General features: G+C 41.6%; 1 protein-coding gene across 1 annotated transcript; it reads left to right on the top strand.

Moving 5' to 3' along the window:
* The first annotated feature begins 1,459 nt into the window (after nt 1–1,459).
* Nucleotides 1,460–20,409, top strand: LOC148500887 (myotubularin-related protein 9-like). The gene is made up of 11 exons (XM_088451261.1): nt 1,460–1,536; nt 2,083–2,307; nt 5,704–5,863; nt 7,076–7,201; nt 8,677–8,850; nt 9,939–10,156; nt 10,234–10,395; nt 11,016–11,157; nt 11,265–11,485; nt 19,897–20,048; nt 20,133–20,409. Exons 2-11 carry the CDS (start codon nt 2,111–2,113, stop codon nt 20,216–20,218), a joined length of 1,638 nt encoding a protein of 545 aa, XP_088307387.1. The 5' UTR covers nt 1,460–1,536; nt 2,083–2,110; the 3' UTR covers nt 20,219–20,409.
* The last annotated feature ends 334 nt before the right edge of the window (nt 20,410–20,743 follow it).

The raw sequence follows: 20,743 nt of genomic DNA on the forward strand, positions 1-20,743 counted from the left end.
GCGCTTGGACAAGAAGTCACAGACAAACTCCACAAATAATAGAAGATGCCATCCTGCCCCCTCTCTACATTAAGTAAGAATCAAGGGGGTGGTCAGTGCCGTGCCCAGAGAGGTTGGGGGCACCAGGTCCAAGACATGCACACACACACCAGCTATGGCTGGCTTCAACCTACTACTTCCTTTGGCCAGTGCAAAGTTCCTCAGTAAATTTGGAGAGCCTTGTGAAAATCAAGGTGCACATATAGACTGGGCCGGAGCTTTTTCTTGTCAGCCTAGGCATAGCTTCAGCCTAGCGCCCTTAACCCCCCCCCCCCACACACACACACACACACACTCCCAGTTCCACTTCTTTGGCGGTAAGGGTCCAAAGTGCACATGATTGTGCACAGCTCCTTTTGCGCATGCTCATTTTCTAAGCATTCACAGTGTAAATTCACACAACATATGCTAGGTAAGCAGCCGTACAGTCAGTACCACATCAGCACCATAGTTCATACTGAATACTAGATTGATCATGAAGTTATGATCCGTCCAATATTCAATGCAACTTCTGTAATAATACTATTCCACATTAAGTGTGAGCTGCCCCAGAAAGTGTTTGACTGTAATTTGGCCTGAATATACCACAAATGTTTATAAAAACCTCAGATTACCATGTACTTTCAAAGAGGGGGAGAGGGGAAGAGGACAGACACTGCTGCCGGCCTGCAATGCTGAACCAGCCAGGCATGTTATACATGAATAGTAGAGCAGGAGCAGTGAAACTAGTGCGCATGTGTGACTTACAGCTAACGCAGGTGCACAAAAGCCCCAGCGTCCAGCAGAAGGAGCCGGACAGTGGTGCAGGGATCCGAAAACATCCCTCTTCACAACCCGGGACTCTTTCCAATAGAGAAGGAGCGGCTAGTGGGAGCAAATGCCATCTGAAGATGGCGAATGCTCCCGCAGTCAAGCTCCGAAATTATTGTATTTTTTTCGGAGCTTGATGAATTCTGTCCCCATAATAGTGTATGGAGACAGCAGGCCATTCCGGGAGAGGAAGGTAAGCAGGAGATATCTGTGACCCCTAAGTAGCAAAAGGATGTCTATTTCAGAGACTTCTTTCATTTTTGTTCTGACGACCTCAGTCACCTCAACGGCAACCCTCAAGCATGCCTAATGGTAGCACGGCCCCCGGATATACTCTAGCCCTTAGTCATTTTGCACATAGAACATTATCTATCTATCAATATATACTGTATTATATATATATATATATATATATATATAGTTATATATATAGTATAATATATGATTATTGCCTAATATGTATTATATACAAATTACAACATGCAATACTTGTGGAGACAAAATAACTGATCATGTCACAATATCTTTTATTTCAATGAGCAAATGGTTAAGTTGTAGACTTTTTTTCTACCTCTATGTCACAAGAACCACAACTTCCTTCTTGTAGCAAGAGACTTTCCTCCCTCCTGTTCTCTGCAAGATCTTCAGTCCTCATCTAGTTTCTGAGAAAAGTGTCACGGAGAGCTGGTAAGGGGAGCAGCTAATATTCTACACATGCTGCATTGTCAATATTTAAAAATTGTTTTTTGGGACACCTCTGAGCCGATCCAAGGAATCACATGACACAAAATTCTGTGGGACCTTCCTAAATGACAATCTCCATACTGACGTTTAGTGTTCTTAGGTGTAATTAATGTTTCTTTAAGTACTCTAATACATATTAACATTCATAGCTCATATCTATGACTATAATATGTAGTGAAAAATGTGTGCAGTATACTGTATACAATAATAGGTTTTGTACCGTGCAATTAGTCAAAAAATCTAGGGATATTTCCAGCAATACATCTTTGAAAACCTGGGACAGTCCGTAAATATGAAGGGCAGCTTTCAACTATGCACATGTTTAACTATTCTCTCTTCACCTCTGCTAAGCCCCATTGGGTTATAGCTAGTTACTCTAGGCAAAACTGTATTGCCCTGATTTTACCAATCTTGTCTTTCCTATTTCTGTATTTTCCCTTATCTACCCTTATATGTAACATGTACTCATGTCCGTGTTCTGTGCTCCAGTAACAGGCCTCTTCCACCCTACCGCTACATGGAGCTTGCACATTTCATTCAGAGTTCACAAGTGGAGAATGTACGTGTGAGCTGCCCCCTAATGCCTCCGGTGACCGGGACCCTGTGTGTCAGCAGCCATCACTTGTTACTCTCAGCCTATCCTGCGGAAGGGAAAAAACAGCAGAAATGTGACTTATGGCTTCTGCATTGTGCTGTGGATTCAGTAGAGAAGAGGTAATAATATCAAAACTTCTACTTAGTTGCATGTGTCAACAATACGTAATATGCAAATTCTGTGTGCTGAGAGTATATTATAATATATGCTAGCCGGTATTTAGACTGTTGGCATCCCGCACACCGGGATGCCGACTACATCCCACTAGTAACTGTGGTTTAATGGTGAGGACAAATATACATTTTCATTGTTTTTCTATAGTAGAAGTTTGAGGTTATTTGTTGGTTTGCTAAATAGAAGATGCACGAGCTTTCAATCGAGATTTGTCATCAAAATACTAATATTCAAACTGTAAAATATCAAAAACCATCAATTTGCCTGACCACTGTATATTTTCCTACTTCATTGACAGCTGTAATACAATGACCATAATCTGACATCTTCAAGTTATAAAAAGTTGCCTAATCAAAAATAATAGAGAAGTGTTGCTATAACACAACACAAAAAAAAAATTAGATTTTTTTTTTCCATTAAAATTACAAAAAATATAATACAAAATAACAAAGATGTATCTTATAAAGGACAATAATCTAAAAAAAAAATACTTTAATAACAAAAAAAGAGAAGGCATGTTTACAATACATTCTGTTATCTACTTCACAATAAGTCATTGCCTTCTCTCACGCTACACACACATACGTTGCGATAACGCAGACTATTTTGAACAGTCAGGGCTGATAGCACAGCTAGCGTAAAGTGCAGTCCAAAAATGCCCCATATTCCCAGATATTTATATTTTCCTATTAGCTATATGGGGCATATTTATTAATTATTGGGTCCTAGACCCGATAGTTATTATTTCTGCTATTAGCAGCAATAAGAAATAAATGATTGCCGAGACTTATTAAATACTACCCGCAGAGACAGAGGGGTATATTTGCTAAAAATCAAGTTTGGGTGAGATTGCAATCTCACGTGAGTTTAGGCATGTTTTTCCACTCGCAAATTTACTAAAGACAAACTGGAGTTTGCAGGGCCGGCTCCAGGGGTCGGAGCACCCTGTGCCGGCCCTTAAGAAGGCGCCCTTACATCGCGCGCGGCTTTGCTGCGCACTACTGGTTTTGACCATTACCATAGGCCATGCCCCCTACGTGACGTTATTTGGAGGCGTGCCCGCATGGTACGCCTCCAAATAACGTCAGGCTGGGGGTAAAGCCCAGCACTCCATCACTGGCTGGGCTTCCCCCAGCCCTCTCCCGTCAGTGAATGGTTGCCGCGCGCATGCTTACACAGATCAGTGTGATTTGTGTATGTTTCTGCCTGAATACCTAATGTAAAGGCTTTTTTTCTTTTTTTTAAATGACATAACCAAATGACATAACCAGCCCCGAACTTGTCAGCCTGTCCTGGTACCTAAAATTACGGGGAACAAAACGAGTAGGGTTCCACCATAATTTAGGTACCAACACCAGGCTGTAGGGCCAGTACTGGTTTTAAATATAGGGGGGAAAAAATGTGTATGGGTCCCCCTATAAATTAAACTAGCACCGGACCCAAAACAAACGGGGTGTAATGCTACATCCCGGAGACCCTATTACCGGGTCTACAGGGCCAAAGCATTATCACCCCAAGTCGTTCAGCCAAGCCGGATATCTCAGTAGAGATGGGGACCCCCCCAAAAAAGGGTCCCCCCTCTCCCAAAACCCCAGGCTTGGTCTGAAGCCCGGGGCTCTTCCCCAGACCCCTGGACTGTGGGTACGGGGGTAGTAAAGTATAAAATAGTAGTAAACTATTGTATTTAATAGTGGAACTACAGGTGCCAGCATGCCTGCCCTTTTGCACTTGTGGAACTACAAGTGCCAGCAGGCGGCAAGCACCTGTACCTCCACTGTAAAATAAATAGTTAAATAAAGACACAACACACACCGTAAACAGTAAAAGTTTATTACAACCCTACCGCACGGTTGCTGGCCGCCTGCTGGCACTTGTAGTTCCACTATAAAATACAATAGTTTACTTTTACTGATTTTACACTTTATTACCCCCGTACCCACAGCCCAGGGGTGCGGGGAAGAGCCCGTGCTTCAGACCAAGCCTGGGGTTTTGGCAGAGGGGGGACCCCTTTTTTAGGGGGTCACAACCCCCTGAGATCACTGGCTTGGCCTGAGCAACTTGGGGTGAGAATACTTTGGCCCTGGAGACCCGGTAATAGGGTCTCCGGGCTGTGGCATTACACCCCGGTTGTTTTGGGTCCGGTGCTGGTTTTAATTATAGGGGGACCCCTACGCAATTTATTCCCCTCTATGATTAAAACCAGGACTAGCCCTGCAGCCTGGTGCTGGTACCTAAATTACGGTGGAACCCTACTCTTTTTCTTCCCCGTAATTTTAGATACCAGGACTGGCTGACAAGTTCGGGGCTGGTTAGGCTTTTGGGGGGACCCTATATCATTCTTTTTATATATTTTAACCCATTTTTTACAGCTACAACACAAGCAGCCTTCACATATCTCACTGATATGTGCAGGCTGCTTATTTGAGTGAGTTTGGCAAAGAGAAAATACTGCAATCTCGGGTGAGTAATCTCATCTAAACTCGCAACTAGGGGGAGAGATCTCGATCTGCTTCACCATCGGCCAACTCACTCTCAGCTAAACTCACTTCTTAGTAAATTTGCAAGTTGAAAAATGGAAAACTCACCCGAGTTTCGGCGAAGTAAAGAGTGTTTAAAAAAAAAAAAACTCGACCAAACTCGAATCTTAGTAAATTTACCCCAGAGTCACCAAAAAGAGACCGTCCCTGCAGTGTGTAAGAAGGGAAGTGGTCGCTAATATCATCACTTCCCTTCTTACATGCTGCAGGGACGGTCTCACTGCAGGTGAAGTATGTCTTAAGGTGCATACACACGTAATGATTTTGTTACCAACAATTTTCTGAACGATTTTCTGTCAGATTTTTTAAAGTGTAGTTAAATCGTTAAAAAAATAGTTACGTGTGTATGCACCTTTATTATTACACACCCATCAGTATATAATCATCAATGGAGACCATTTATCTGTTGTTTAAATATTTCCTTTCATAATAATAACAACAGTGCCATCAGGACAGCATAGTGGAGTATGGTATGTAATGGCGACATTCAGAATGTCGATGCCAGAATGCCAACATGCTCAGTGTCAACATGGTCTTAATGTCGACATGGTTATAATGTCGATGTTGTGCATGTCGACATAGCGTTTGTACAGTGTTAGCACTCTAAGCCTACCCTAACTGTAGCCAAACCCTAAACTGACGACATTGTGAATGTTGGCATAATATCTACATGCCGCATAGTGACAAACAGAGACACATTAAGAAAACACTGAGTATACCAGGTTAACATGTTGTATCCTAATGAAATAAACCACAAAGCTAAATGACAGTATTTAGTGACTGGTGCACTCTTTCTTCCTGTAGTGTTCACAACATGGGCATGCTTAAGAGTAAGGAGAGTAGTCAGGATGGAGATGACAGAAGCAGCTCCGGAATTGTTACCCTAAGGTGTAAGGACTTGCGGGTCATTCAGCTGGAGATACCTGGCATGGAGGAAACATTGAATATTGCTCGCTCTGTGCAGGTCAGTAACAATGTAGTTTACGATGTATTGCCTGCAATGTGTGGTCCCATCCTCACAACATTATTTGTATTCATTGCACAGCAGAATTGATGTCTCTATATAAATAAATGTTAATAAGAATAACAATTAACAATATAATATTGTCAACATTTATTATAATGGTTAATAGGAAGTCTATATTTGCTGTAAACTAAGTTTATATATATATATATATATATATATATATATATTAGGGATGTGCAGGCTCGGATAGGTTCGAGTTTGCACGTGGAGTTCGGATTTTTCCCTCCAAAAAAACGGAACTCAGAACGAGGCAAAACGTCATCTTACATGGACGAACATCATCATTCCTGGACAAAAGACCAGGAATGATGATGTTCGTCCATGTAAGATGACGTTTTGCCTCGTTCTGAGTTCCGTTTTTTTGGAGGGAAAAATCCGAACTCCACGTGCAAACTCGAACCTATCCGAGCCTGCACATCCCTAATATATATATATATATATATATATATATATATATATATATATATATATCACTTATATATATATTACTCACCTCTTCCGAACAGAAAAAGTAGAAGACCAGCACTTGGATTCAGCATAAGAGTTTATTCAAGTAAGAGACAGATACATGTCATAACGCGTGTGGAGGTGGCACTCTCAACAAGTTGTACAAAACACAGAGAGCCCCGTTTGCTCTGAGAGTTTTGGACAAGTCATCATAAGTACCGCATTAACATGCATTGCATTTGTCCTCTCCCCGCAATGAGAGGTAATATTTGGAGTGCATCACGGCACAATTATCTCCCCATTAGCCCTGGAGTGCCTGCTCAATTGTTTTATACTGTGTATATATATATATATATATATATATATATATATTAGGGGTGAGCGGGTTCGGTTTTACTCGGATTTACTCGGATCTTTAAACGGCATTTTATTGGCTATCGCCTATCATGTGTTTTGGATAGCCAATATAATAAATCCAAATTTGCGGTAAAGTGGCGATAAGAACCGAGTAAATCCGAGTAAAACCGAGCCTGCACATCCCTAATATATATATATATATATATATTATATATATATATATATATATATACTGTATGCAATTATGATTTAGTTATAAGTTTGGTTGTAATGCAAATTTGCCTTGTACTGTATATATTTGAAGTGGTTACAACATTGTGAGGTTCTTACATTTTGTGCCCGCAGGATCTCTCCTCGCTAGATTCCATTGCTCTCTGCTACCCATTTTTCTTCAGACCACCAGGGTGCAAGTTAGGAAAAGGATGGCCACGAGACTCAATGGAGAACTTTTATCACAAACTTAAAGAGCAAGTAAGATTATATTACCCTAACACATCGGAGGCTGAGTATTACTGAACTGAATAACATATATGAAGTAATTGGAGTGTTTATGCCCACCGAAGCTCTTTTTCACTCTACTGCAGCGGGAAGCAGTCGGGAAGCCGACCGCTGGCTTCCCGACTGTCTAATTCCCGGCAAGGCACTAACGACAGGTGTCGAAATCCCGACGCCTGTCATTAGACCTATGCCGGGAGCCCGACACCCAGCTTACAGATCGAAAGTAAGCCGAGCGCCGGGCGCGGACAGCTACGGGGGGAGGGTTAGGGCCTCTCGGGGGGGATTTAGGGTTAGACACCCCACTGGGAGGTTAGGTTTAGGCTAAGGGAAGGGGAGGTTACGGTTTGGCACCCCCATGGGGAGGTTAGGGATAGACACCCCCCCTGGGGGACTTAGGTTTAGGCTGCGGGGAAGGGGGGGTTAGGTTTAGGCACTTAAGGGGGGATTAGGGTTAGGCACTTGGGGGGGAGATTAGGGTTAGGCAGCCCTAAGGGAGGGTTAGGGTTAGGGGGTAGAATAGGGTTAGTGAATACTTACCTTTTGCTGATCGGGATTTTCACCCCTGCCGGGCTCCCGCAGTCGGGATTTGAACCGCCGGCTATGCGGCTGGCGGTAAATCATGCTGATTCCACTGCAGCAGCTTACCATGTTCGTAGGGAGATGTTTCTTCACACCTGCCAACAGTTCCAATCCATAAGTTGGGATGGGGGTGTCCCAATCGGGAAGGTGGAACATAGGCATAGCCCGCAATTTGGGACTGTCCTGCCTAAATCAGGACAGTTGGGAGGTATTGAGTCTATAATTATACAAGGAAGTAGTGAGTGACAGCTAGGCAGACACTGTGTGGATTGTAGGAGTTAAGTTGCATACACACGTGACGATTTTTGTCAACAATATGAATGATAACGATATCGTTTATCATTAGATCGTTCATATCGTTGACTTTTTTGCACTGAACGACCAACGATGCACGTGGCCGTATGGACGATATCGGAGGTCAACCGTACAGGCTGGCCAACTTGCTCGATATCTATGAATTCTTCATCATTTTAATACTGTCAGAAATCGTTCATCGTTCATGATCATTGATGAAATCGTTCAACGATATCGTTCAATTTTTAAATAGAAAAAAAAGTTCAACGGTATCGATGGTCGAGCAAGTCGTCCTGTGTGTACGCAGCATTATACACAGAAGCCGGTCATGTGTGTGTATCAGCAACACAAAAAAAAACCCCTGCATAATTAGCTGTCTCACACAGCGGCGGTCTGTAATGGAATGGAGTAACTTTACTTTTTAAACAAAGAAAAAGTTGAAAGTCAGTTTAGTATTGAAGAATATATTTTGCCTTCATTAGGTTTTGTGGTTCTATACTGCTGATATGACAAATTAATATATTTTTTTCTGCATTTGTAACTGTGAGGTAACTGTTTAATGTGTCTCTTCCCAGACTGACTCTTGGAGATTGAGTCAGGTAAATGAACATTTCAAGGTTTGCCTTAGTTATCCTGCAAAAGTAATTGTGCCTGTATCCTGTTCTGATGACACTTTGAGGCGGGCTGCAGCATTCAGACAAGGCCACAGATTTCCCATATTGAGTTACTACCACCGGACGAACAAGACGGTATGTTATACAAGGCACAGTGTATAACTTTCCCTAATTTTATTAATTCCAGGTTTCCCTGACATATTCACGTCAATTTTAACTCCCATAATGTCCCTGTTTTTTTGGGGGGGGGTTTTATTGTTGAATGACTGCAATATACCATTCCCTTCTTCTGGTCCTCTTATGGAAAAAAATATACTTTTTAGTCTTGGTATTTGAATAAAATCATGTGATGATAGTATGTGTCTGCATGGTGTGTATTGTGGAAAAACACATATTCCATGGAGGATATATTTCAGATCTCCTTTTACCCGACGCATGGCATTCAATGTCACCAACTATCCTAATTTCCAGAGAAAGGTCCATGTTTTAAAGATGTTCTTGTTCCTAAAAAAGTATATAGTGTTTACCAATCTCACAGCTATAATAACTCATATTTTGTATACTATTCTCAAAATCTTTTTTTATATTCTAGCTTTATAACTCAATATTTAATGAATACTTCTATCCCCAGTCAGTATTGCTCCAGTGTTCATTCAGGGGATGTTGTCAGAATGCCGGTGGTCAGAATCCTGATGGCCACTATGCCGGCTCTGGAATCCAGACAGTCATCACAATACCAGCTCCGGAATCCCAACAGTCAGAATCCCAATGGTGAGTATTAGGGTTAACGTTAGGGTTAGGCACTAGGGGGAGGGTTAGGGTTAGGCTGCGGGAGGGGACGGTTAGGGTTAGGCTGCCGAAGGGGACGGTTAGGGTTAGGCTGCGGGAGGGGTGGAATAGGATTAGGGAGAGGGTTAGGGTTAGAAAACTCACCAACATGTGTCAGAAATTTTGACCGCCAGCATTCCGCAGCTGGCATTGTGACCGTTAGTATTCTGACCGCCGGGATGTCCTACTCAACCCACTTTCAGAGTGTCCTTCACAAGATGTGCTTAGATGTTCAGCATCAAGAAGGTAACCCGTTTGACACAAAATTGACTAATAAGTTTAATATGCCCGCAAAATCAGTCTCCTATGTATACTTCTACTAATAGTGACTAAATTAAAATTCCCTTACTCTCTGTCTTCACTGCCATTTAGTTTCCTCCCTCCATGTGCTTCAGGTTTTGTTACGCTCTGCACAGCCCCTGATTGGTCCTACCCGTCGTTGGTGTGAAGAAGATGAGATGCTGCTCAATGCTACTTTGACAGGGCAACTACGTGGGTTTATTATTGACATACGTACTGAACAAGAAGCCAAACAAGCTAGGAGCGCAGGGGGTGGCAGTGAGAGTAAAGACAGATACCCCAAATGGAGAGTGCTCCACCGCTCCTTAGGGAGGTGCGTTCAACACAATACATTGTACATAGTTATCTTCTTTTTCTGAATCTACAGATAATCAGTCTTTGTATCTTCAGGAGACATGTGTTACAGAGCAGCCTGACTCGGCTGGTTGATGCATGCTATAATCCCTATCTTGGAATGAGTCGTTGGATCAGCAGGTTACAATCTTCCCATTGGATGTCCCACGTCAAAGAAGCTCTAAGCACTGCAGGTCTGGCTGCTGAATGTATAGAGAGGTGAGGTGCCTGGAGCATTGTAGAGACAGCTTGAGAGATAAGGAGCTAGAAAAAGGGAATTCACAAAGAGTGTTTGGAGTAGGGAAATTCTGGTGATAGTGATGGATGCTTGTATGGGTATGTAAAAGAAATGCCGACGAGAAACAGACATAAAATTATGTGCAAAATAGATAAAAATGACTTTAAAAAAATAAAATACTTAAGAGCCATTACACATTGAAAAATACTTGTTCAATAATAAAACATTTTTTTCAATCATTTTCCTCTGCCATGTACTGATTTGAGCCTTGTATATAGGCTTCCTCATTCGCATACTGCTATTGCCAGCAGTAACCCTTGATGTTCAGGGCAAAGCATTAAAGTTCCTATCTCCAGCAACAACAACCAGATTTTGCCCTTTGATTTATATTGTATGCCTCCAAGTGGGGATGCTTTCAAGAAGCCGACGGTCGAAATGCCAACCGCCGGCTTTCCGACTGTCTAATCCTGGCAGGGGTCTAATGATAGGCGTCGAAATCCCGATGCATATCATTATCCCTACATACTGATTCCCTCTAAGTGGTTTGAAAGTTGAGAGACCAGGCCAATTATTTTACTCCGAAATATTAATTTACTTGCAGGGAGGGTACTTGTGTACTTGTCCATGGGGAGGAGGGGGCTGACAACACGCTACTGGTGACATCTCTTGCTCAGCTTATTCTGTCCCCCGACTGCCGCACAATGTCTGGATTCCAGGACCTAATTGAGCGGGAATGGCTACAGGTATATAAGCGGTTGTGTTTTTACACATTCTAGGCATATATTGTTTGTGCAGTTGAACACTCGAAGTTTGGTTATTGCACAATATCTTCACTCCTGTTTGTTTGCAGGCTGGGCACCCATTTCATCTGCGCTGTGCCAGATTTGGGTGGTCACAAAGTCGTTCTCAGCAAGAATCACCTAACTTTCTGCTTTTCTTGGACTGTTGCTGGCAGCTCACTCTGCAGTTCCCTAGGTCACTGGAGTTTAATGAGAACTTTTTGTGTACACTGGCAACACACGCCTACAGCTCGGAGTACGGAACCTTCTTGTGCAACAATGAAAAGGAGAGGTAAGTGACCAGGAAAGAAATATTGAATAAGAGCAATATAGTTAATGATAAACCCAAAGTGAACTGCACTTTTATGTCTTAGACTGACTCTTTACTTTGACTGCAGATTATTACAAGATAAAGTGTGATGAAATATTGAAACCATCTTCATCACAATAAGCAAAATATCGCTCATTTAACTTAGACAAAGACCAGAACGAAGCTGGTGCAGGATATAAAAAAGTGCAAATACCAAAGCCTAGCATTTCAGTTATTTCAATGCAGTGATATTTTTAGCAGCATGTGAATCTGTACAGAGCATTTCTTTCTACTAGGGGAATGCACGTTTATCAGGCTGGCACTGCTAAAGAATTATGCAAGATACAGAAACTTCCCCTTTCTAAGCAGCACTTTAAAGATGAAAATATTTAGCAAAGGAACAGGATCGAGATCATGGACCTGTTTGCTTATGTATAACTAGTTATTTTGTTATATTGTTTAGCTCAATACTAGACAGCTGTTAATAAGGTTTAAAAGAAAATACACTGGTACATTGAGTTAAATTTTTTTTATAATCTAAGGGGCATATTCAATTGGGTGCAAGAATAGCAAAATACCTGCACCGGCGAGGTTTTTCCTGCGGGTGCGGGTTTTTAGCTATTCAAATAGGTGCAGATTTTTTCAGTTTTAACGCACCGGGAGGTTTTTATTCTCGCACCTCCAGAGCAAGTGTGAAATTTCCTAAAACTGTTAATTTTAGGAAAAATCAGCGGGACTTGCTCTGGCACCCTGGCGGAACCCCCCCTCAGGACTAATTAAGCAATTGTAAGTTTCCAATTAGCTTAATTAGTCCGTAAATACTTACCTCCTGCAGCGCCGGTTTGTGTGGCCCCCTCAGTGTCTGTGTGCACCCCCCCTGCTGGGAGAACTACATCTTCCAGCAGCCCTTGCCCCTCCCACCAGCCTCCAGGGACTCTCAGCAGCCCCCTCTCCAGTGAGAAGATAGAGGGAAGGCCACCGGGAGCAGCGGAGACCCCCGAGCAGGTAAGTGCAGAATTCTTTTTACGCGGTGCGTAAAAAAAGACCACTTTTTAAAAATTGGATACCGCGGGTATCGGGAGTGCGCATACCCAAGGCATTCCAAAATTAGGCGCAAGGTTTTTGACCTCGCTAAACCTCGTGCCCAATTGAATATGTCCCTAAATGTGTTGATTCAGTACGGTGTGGTGGTAATAGGGCAGTGGCTCCCAAACTTTTTTCAATCACGGTGCCCTAGAGTATTATCAGTTTTGACTACCGGAACCTGGATAGTCAGAATGGAGCAGTAGAGGGACATTCTAATGTAGGCCAATTCCAGCAAGGGAAGGTTTGCTCATTTCCGAACACATGCATTCTGGGAAAGATGCATAAGCTGTATTATTTGTGGGTGGTCAGGGTAAGGTGCAAATTATGATGATGATGACAGTTCCGGCACTAGCGAACTGTTTGTGATTGAATATTTGCAAACATTTCCTTCACACTAATTAGTATTTTCTTCCTCACTTGGGCATAGATTTTGTGTTTAATCAAATTATTTCTTTTTTTGTGTGTCACAAGATGTTGAGTTGTTTCTGGTGTATTAGGGAGGTATCGGTAGATTCATTGACGTCTAATATCAATTACATTTGTTACACATAAAATAAATGGCTTACATCATGGGCACAAGCGTTGTACTCTGCATGTGGTATGCATTAAATACATCATCTGCGCAAACTTAAAAAAAATTACTTTGCAATGAAGTAATTTGTACCCTTTTTGCTACCAACTCTGCATTATCCTCAGTATGTCTAAGATAATTCCTTAACCCTATCCTCATACCACCTCCTGACTTTTAGAAAACATTGTATTTTGCCCTTTAAAAAACAACATGGGGGTGGTTTGTGGTATTGACGTCAGTTCTTATACGTGATTTATAATTTTATAGAAGGGCAATAGTCTTTGGCTTAGGAACCATAGCATATATCATGCACAAATATAATGAGCGCATATGAAACAATATGTGTTTATACACAAAGCAACCGATGGAAAACCAGCCAAGTTTGCCCCAACAGCAAGAAACAATTGTAAAGAAGTGTGAGAGCGCTACATGCAGCTTGGTGGGTGCACCAATATCATATATAATCCAAATTTACTTTACTCCACATCAATAACATATAAAAAGGTGTATATGCATAGTGTATGTATAGCCTAAATAAAAAAAATGAGTTCTTGAAAAAACAACTAGTCTTTTGACCTTTCGAATACTATGTATTGATTATATTAAACTCCTTTTCACACAACTGTTTGTTGATACACATCTAATTAGATAGGTCTTATTGAAATTATTTCCTATTTATATAATTAAGACATCATATAACAATTATTTAGCCCATATGTTAACCAATCAAACGAAATCTAATTCGTATCTTGAGCCATGTTTTTTTGAGATCCTATAATATTTAAACTTTTGTATTAAATTACATAAAATTGTCAGATATATTAAATCCATACAACTCTGTACCATCGTTTAACAACAAATAATCCATAACTACTCTGTTCTGCAACATTATTTCTCTAACTTTCCTTAGTTCTTCATCAATTAATGAAATTGCTATGTAAGTAGCATTGAGTTTAATAAGACTGCTAGCAACATTATTGATGAGCTTTGTGTAGTATCCACTTTAACGAGGATTTCCTACTAAAGAAAATGTCAAAGCTTAGTATTCTGCGGGTGTTAATAAGGGTAAATCAGATTCACAATAAGGAGCAAATGATCCATCACATTTCTTTATATATGCACTGGTATTACAATGTGTAGCTATGTAAGTAAGCTTGCTAAATAACAAAACCAAGTAAAGTTAGCAGGATAACATGAATATGCAATGTGTTTTACAAATCGACAATTACAGGTATAATTACATAATTTCTGTTCCCTCCAACAATTATCTAACATTATGTGTTAAAAACAGTGAGTTGTGTACACTTAGAATAGGGAGTATTTATAATGCAATGTCACAAGTATGGAAACTTGAGTTGGCCATGGGTCCCCAATCTATGGTCTTCAGTTGTTCTTTAGACAGTGGAATCAGTATGAAACAAGTCTTATATATGCTTCCTATTTGCTATTTATCCCATCTGGCAACTGTTAGATCAGTATGTATGTATCTGTAGTTGTTTATATATGTGGACTGCATTTTCTTTGGTTTGCAGTAAATTGCTTGGACCAAAACTCAATAGGCATTTCCTAAGTTCCAAGTTACCAGATTTTTGCCCGAGGTCCAGTAAATTGCTTGTACCAAAACTCAATAGGCATTTCCTAAGTTCCAAGTTACCAGATTTTTGCCCGAGGTCCAGTAAATTGCTTGTACCAAAACTCAATAGGCATTTCCTAAGTTCCAGGTTACCAGATTTTTGCCAGAGGTCCCTAGGCAAACCATGATCTGTGATCACTACTTTCTGTAAGGTTTTTGTACAGCTGCCTTCCCTTCCCTGCTTATAAAGCATGTTCTTGTTCTATGTGAAAACACTTTTTGTCTGTGTAACCTTATAGTAATATTTGTCCCATGTGTGCTATATTAGGTGGCCCAAACTCAAAGAGTCCTAAGATCTTTTGTGGCTCTTTCGCATCTACAGTCACTGTAGAAAATGAATCAAGGACAGGTTAAGTTATAATTGAAAGTAAAGTTCGGGATATGTGCTCCCCTTGTTAGAAAATGAAGTTAGTGGTATGAGATATAGTATCACTTCAGATACTGGTTACCCTGGTTTCAAGTTCACTGGCGTGAGGTTTTCTTAGTCCCCAATTGATAGAGTAATTCAAGATGCACTCTAGCTGTTTCTTAAATAAGATGATGGCCTGCTGCTGCCGGACACTCTGGATGGACACCCAGGAAGTTATAACCTTTTTTGGCCCCAACGACAGCATTCCTAAAAATATTGCTGTCTCGCTGGGTCCTTGTATATTCTTGGGTTGATACAAACGGCCCTAATACTGTACGTGTCCCAGTATAGACCCGTATTCAATTTGAGCTGAGCCACGATACTTTTTCGCCTCCTGGACTTTTCGCCTACATCACGTGTTTCGCAGGCAGAAAAGTATCACGCGTGCCCGCGTATCACCTTATTCAATTTGAAAGTATGCGAAAACAGGACCCGTCGAAACTTAAACTAGCGGAAAGTACTGTCAGATTTGGGGAAATCAGCCTGACACCCCCCAAAAGATGCTCTGACATGAGGGTTAGCTATGGTACCCCCCGATTTGGCTTGCTGAAGGTATTTGGTGTTTTTAAACAGGCTCAATATCTGCTAAATAGCGTTTTTGTATAAGTGGTAAAGAATAGTATTCTGGAGGTTTTTTTGCAGAAAATAACTTATCCCAGCAAATTTGGGGTACTTGAAAATGGGGATCAGCATATTTGAAAGTTGCTAAAGTTAAGTTGAAAAAATCATGAAAAATCCACCTGCTGCAAGCACCTGCAATGAAAAAAACACCTGGGGCATACTTGGGGACCCTCCCAGAGTTAAGTTCGCAAGTTTTTATCTTTGTCCCCCAACATTTTTTTTTTCACCCCAAATTCAAAGTGATTTTTTTGGGGTGTCCTTAAATGTTTTTTTATTTTATTTTTTTACACAGTGTACCTTTGGGGGACTGTCTGAAGGCTGCACGGGGGTTCCTGCAATGTTGCACCCTAAAACCCCAATTCTGCACTTTTTTCCGCCTATTACATTGCATTGACTTTCCGCCTAGGCGGAAAGTCTTCCAAATTGAATACGGAGTAAAATTAAAACAGGCGAAAATGACGACGTAATCGGCAAAAAGTTTCCGCTAAAAACACACGAAAACGGCTTTTCGCCTCAAATTGAATACGGGCCTTAGTTTGTAAGTCACACTTCACTTGTTTTTCAGTGTTCACTGATATTATAGAATTGTCTAAATAGTGAAAACACACCCTATTCGATACAGTCAATGTATATATATCTGTCCTTCTCAAGTAAAATTAGACATTGCTGAGGTGGAAATGGATCTAGGAGTCACAATTTCAGGTGACTTAAAGGCAGGTAAGCAATGTAACAAAGCAATGAGGAAGGCAAGTCAGATGCTTGGTTACACAGGGAGAGAAATCAGTAGCAGGAAGAAAGAAGTGATAATACCACTGTATAGGACATTGGGATGGCCTCATCTAGAATACTGTGTTCAGTTCTGGAGGCCATATCTCCAGAAGGATATAAATACATTAGAGACGGTACAAAGAAGAGCAACTAATATGGTGCATGGCCTACAGCACAAAACTTACCAGGAAATACTAAAATATCTGTAGATTTATAGTTTGGAGCAGAGAAGGAAAAGGGGGACATGACATAAACATTCAAATATATTAATGGTTTTAACAAGGTACAGTAGGGAAACATTTTTCAAAGGGAGAGAAGTACTAGAACACGAGGACATAGACTGAAAGTGGGTTCAGGGGAAATTTGAGGAAAAATGACTACACAGAAAGGTTAGTGGATAGGTGGAATAGTCTCCCATCAGAGGTGGTAGAGGTGGTCTCTGTTTCTATGTATATCTATCGGTAGATTCTGGTGCAATGGGAAAAGAATATATTACATTAGCTAAATCCAAAACAGCATGCCAATCATGGGTGTATTGTACAGTATCTTCCATCATGGTTATATTATCTGGAACAGCTGTCACTATATGTGGAGCAACATTATTCAGTCTCTATAAATCATGGTCACTCACCAATATCCATCCCGCTTTTAAAATTTCCATGCCAGAGCACTGAGTGGATTGACGTCAGGGAAGAATACACACGCTAGAAGAAGAGACTGAGGACCTCATTCAGAGTCGGTCGTTGCGGCCGCACGGTCGTACGCTACCGATGTTCGCTAAACTGCGCATGCGTAAAGTTCGCAATGCGCGTGCGCAAACTAGCTGCTACGATCAGAAATTTCTCTCTCCTTGAACACAGCCAGGTCGGTAGTTTGAGTGACAGAATGAGGCGTTTGTGGGTGGTAACAGGGGAAGGTGCTTGAAAATGGGGGAGTGGAGATCCGAACGCAGGCGTGCCTAATTATGCGAACGGCGTTTTATGGGAGTGTATAATTAACAAAGTAGTGTCATGGCACACGTGACATGGGTGGTTTGTACACTGACCTGATCGTAGTGCTTAAGAGAGGGTATGGTCAACCTTAAGCTCTACGACCAGTTCCGATGGTTACCGATGGTCTCGATTAATCTTTATATGGCCGGAGATGACGTGTAATGCGTACGAGAAGGGGGCGTATTTTTTGTCTTACGGCCGCATCCTCCCCTTGGTCGGCCAGCTAACGATCCGATCTTAAGGACGCAACTTGCGAGTGCATCATTTGCATATCCGGCCCCTTTTCCCTTACGACCGTGCGGCCGCAACGACCGACTCTGAATGAGGTCCTGAATGCTTTTTGTTATTTACTTATGGCCTCCTGGGATTCGGTATTGTTTCAAATACTGTAGACAGGTTTAACAGAAGGTGGTAGGTACAGAGGTGTGCATGTGGCACTACCTCTCTCATAGGCATTACTACTCTGAACACATGTACACCAAATTAAAATGTCTCTCCCACTTGGTGTATTGGTGGTTTGTTCTCATAATATATACATATAAAGAGTTAAAGACCAGATAGAAGCACATCTGCATTAAATAACGAACTGAAAATGACAATGCACTTTGTGTGGCTTTCCTCCCAAACCTCCACCACTTGCACAATGTTTTGATTTTGTAATTATTTGGGGCTGTGGAATTGGCTTGTCCATGTTCACCTCTGCTCCAACCCTCTGGCACAGATTCTACCTCACTTTATTGTCTTTTTATGTATTGAAACATTTATTATATTCAAATAGATGTTGGTAGACTGCAACTGAAAAATCTTGCAAAATAGGATATTTTTATCTTCAATATGCAGTTGTTTAGTCTCTATGTAGGCCATGAAGTTTTCCTCTTTGGTGATGACTGGACAGGGCTTAATTATTTTGACCTTTTTTTCTATTTGAGTAGTGTCAGTTTTGCTGTGTAACCCTAGTGGTTGCGGTATAGTCATAGGTATATTTGGGTCCTTGTTGTTTGGGATTCCGATGTAGCACAGGTTGTGTTGGCAAAGACTGTTCTCCAGGTGATTTACTTTTTCCTCCAGAGACTGTATATATTTTGCCTGACCTACAAACATACTTTGTAAAAAGAGGATCCACACAGGTTGTGGAGGAGTGTTATACCCCTTTTACACCAAACAAATAACCCGGGTTATTGCCAGGTCGATCCGGGTTGAGGCTCTGTGTGAACGGCTCCCAACAAAAAAACCCGGGTCGATTTACCGGGCAATCTTACTCGGGTTGAGAGCAGGGTTGAAAACGGGTTGTTCCCGGGTCATGAGGCAGTGTAAACGGGTGCTACCCTGCTTATTTGACCCGGCTAGCTCTGAAAGATGCTGATTGGAGCTTCTGGGGCATCGGCAGATGATGTAATTTGTCAGTGCCCTGCAGAGAGAGACGCACATGAAGCCATCGCTTGCCTGCCTAACCTCCTGCACCACAGCAGCCTGACCAGCAGCCACAAAAGCAGACAGGCACACAGCCTGCCATAGCCAGAACTGCAGCCTGCACCACAGCCTGACCTGCAGCCACAAATGCAGGCTGATACACAGCCTGCCACAGCCAGAACAGCAGCCTGTAGCAATGCTGGAAACAGTCCCCACCCCTCTCTTTTGTTGCCTTTTGTGACCATCTTTGTCAGACCTTAAAACAGACTATTTTTAATGACTTCTATAGAGAAAAGCAGGGATTACCCGGGTTCAGTGTAAACGGGGCAAATCCGGGAATAACCCGGGTCGAGTTGCAGTGTAAACGGGGCCTGAAGCAGAGTTCGACCCGGGATTGACCAGCGTTCAAATTCCAGGGTTGGACCTGGGATTTTGGTGTAAAAGGGGTATTAGGGAGGGGGCATGAGAAGGAATAGGAGCAGAAGCCATGAATCATGAAGTTTAATGGAGGGTAAAGATTTCGTATTCTGATAGTGGCTATGGGATAGAAAGGTTGGACAGATTTATTTGGAATAGATAAAGGAAATGGGAACAGATTAAGGTTTCTGGAAAGTCAGAGAGAGGAGGGATAAAAGGGTTAGGGATAAGAGAAGAAGAGGGTGTGAGTGGTGCATCTATACAGTGTGCGCTGTAGTCCAGAGATAATGGTGACTATTCACTGAGCGGCCAGACAGTAAGAGGATAATGGCAATAGTATTACATAAAGGTGAAGCTTACAGGTTCTAAAATATGGCTCTTAAATGAGAGATGCAACTCGTATTAGTGTTTTGGAAACTACTTTGTTTTGTTCAGAGTATTTTTTTCTTCATAACAAAGTCTATGATAATTCATGTTTTTCAACAGGCATTTATACAAGGTGCAGGAACAGACTCATTCTCTTTGGGGTTTCCTTAATAACTTCAAGCAGAGGCAAAACCTCCTAAACCCAATATATGAAAAGAACCCACTAGTCATCTGGCCGTCAGTGGCACCACAAAGCTTACGACTGTGGGAAGGTGAGAGCCAAAGCAAGTCTTGTGTGGGTGTTTGGGGCATGCTCATGAGAAGAGTAATACTCACATTGTGCATTATATCTGTAGGGTTCTTCCTCCGATACTTACTGCCTACAGAACATAGAGAGATGTCCTGGCAACGAATATGGGAACTTGTAAGCGAAGACCACTAATGACTCCAGGTTGTCAACGTGTGAATATACTGCTATAAAATGACATTTGTTCCTGAGTATTATGTTTCCACAACAAGAAGTCACATGAACAGGACAAAATCCCTTCACGGAAACCAATTTCAAACAATTGTTTTATTTATTTTTCACACTAAAAAGCTGTTATCTCATAATTGCCATTGCTCTGCCTTAATCACTGCCATTTTTTTCAATAAAAATAATAATAAAATAAATAGTCCATATGGCATTAAGAGGTTGATACTGAGTCTCATACAAAGTGGCTGTAGCGGCGGGCAGCACAGGGCCCTGATTTAATACCTTATGCTAATGGCAGTATGCATTCAATTAATGTGGGGGTTCGAGCATTTGCTGCGGAAATCTGTGCCGTCCATTGATTCACGCCAGTTGCTGCAACAGGTCCTTGAAAATTGACTTGTCTTCCATTATGAGTGGTTTGTATACTTAATTTTACATTATTGGGCTGAAGTTCATCCATTAATGACTTGAGACAACGCATTTGTTGGAAAG

Source organism: Taudactylus pleione, unplaced genomic scaffold (assembly GCF_031769625.1).
Source record: "Taudactylus pleione unplaced genomic scaffold, aTauple2 ptg000541l, whole genome shotgun sequence".
Classification (NCBI taxonomy): Eukaryota; Metazoa; Chordata; class Amphibia; order Anura; family Myobatrachidae; genus Taudactylus; species Taudactylus pleione.

What these genes read in the sequence shown, in the direction of transcription:
- LOC148500887 (XM_088451261.1), top strand. Translation starts at nt 2,111, where the DNA reads ATGGAGCTTGCACATTTCATTCAGAGTTCACAAGTGGAGAATGTACGT. An exon ending in ATATTGCTCGCTCTGTGCAG is followed by an intron (nt 5,864 to 7,075) that starts GTCAGTAACAAT and finishes TTGTGCCCGCAG; the next exon opens with GATCTCTCCTCGCTAGATTC. An exon ending in TGCAACAATGAAAAGGAGAG is followed by an intron (nt 11,486 to 19,896) that starts GTAAGTGACCAG and finishes GTTTTTCAACAG; the next exon opens with GCATTTATACAAGGTGCAGG.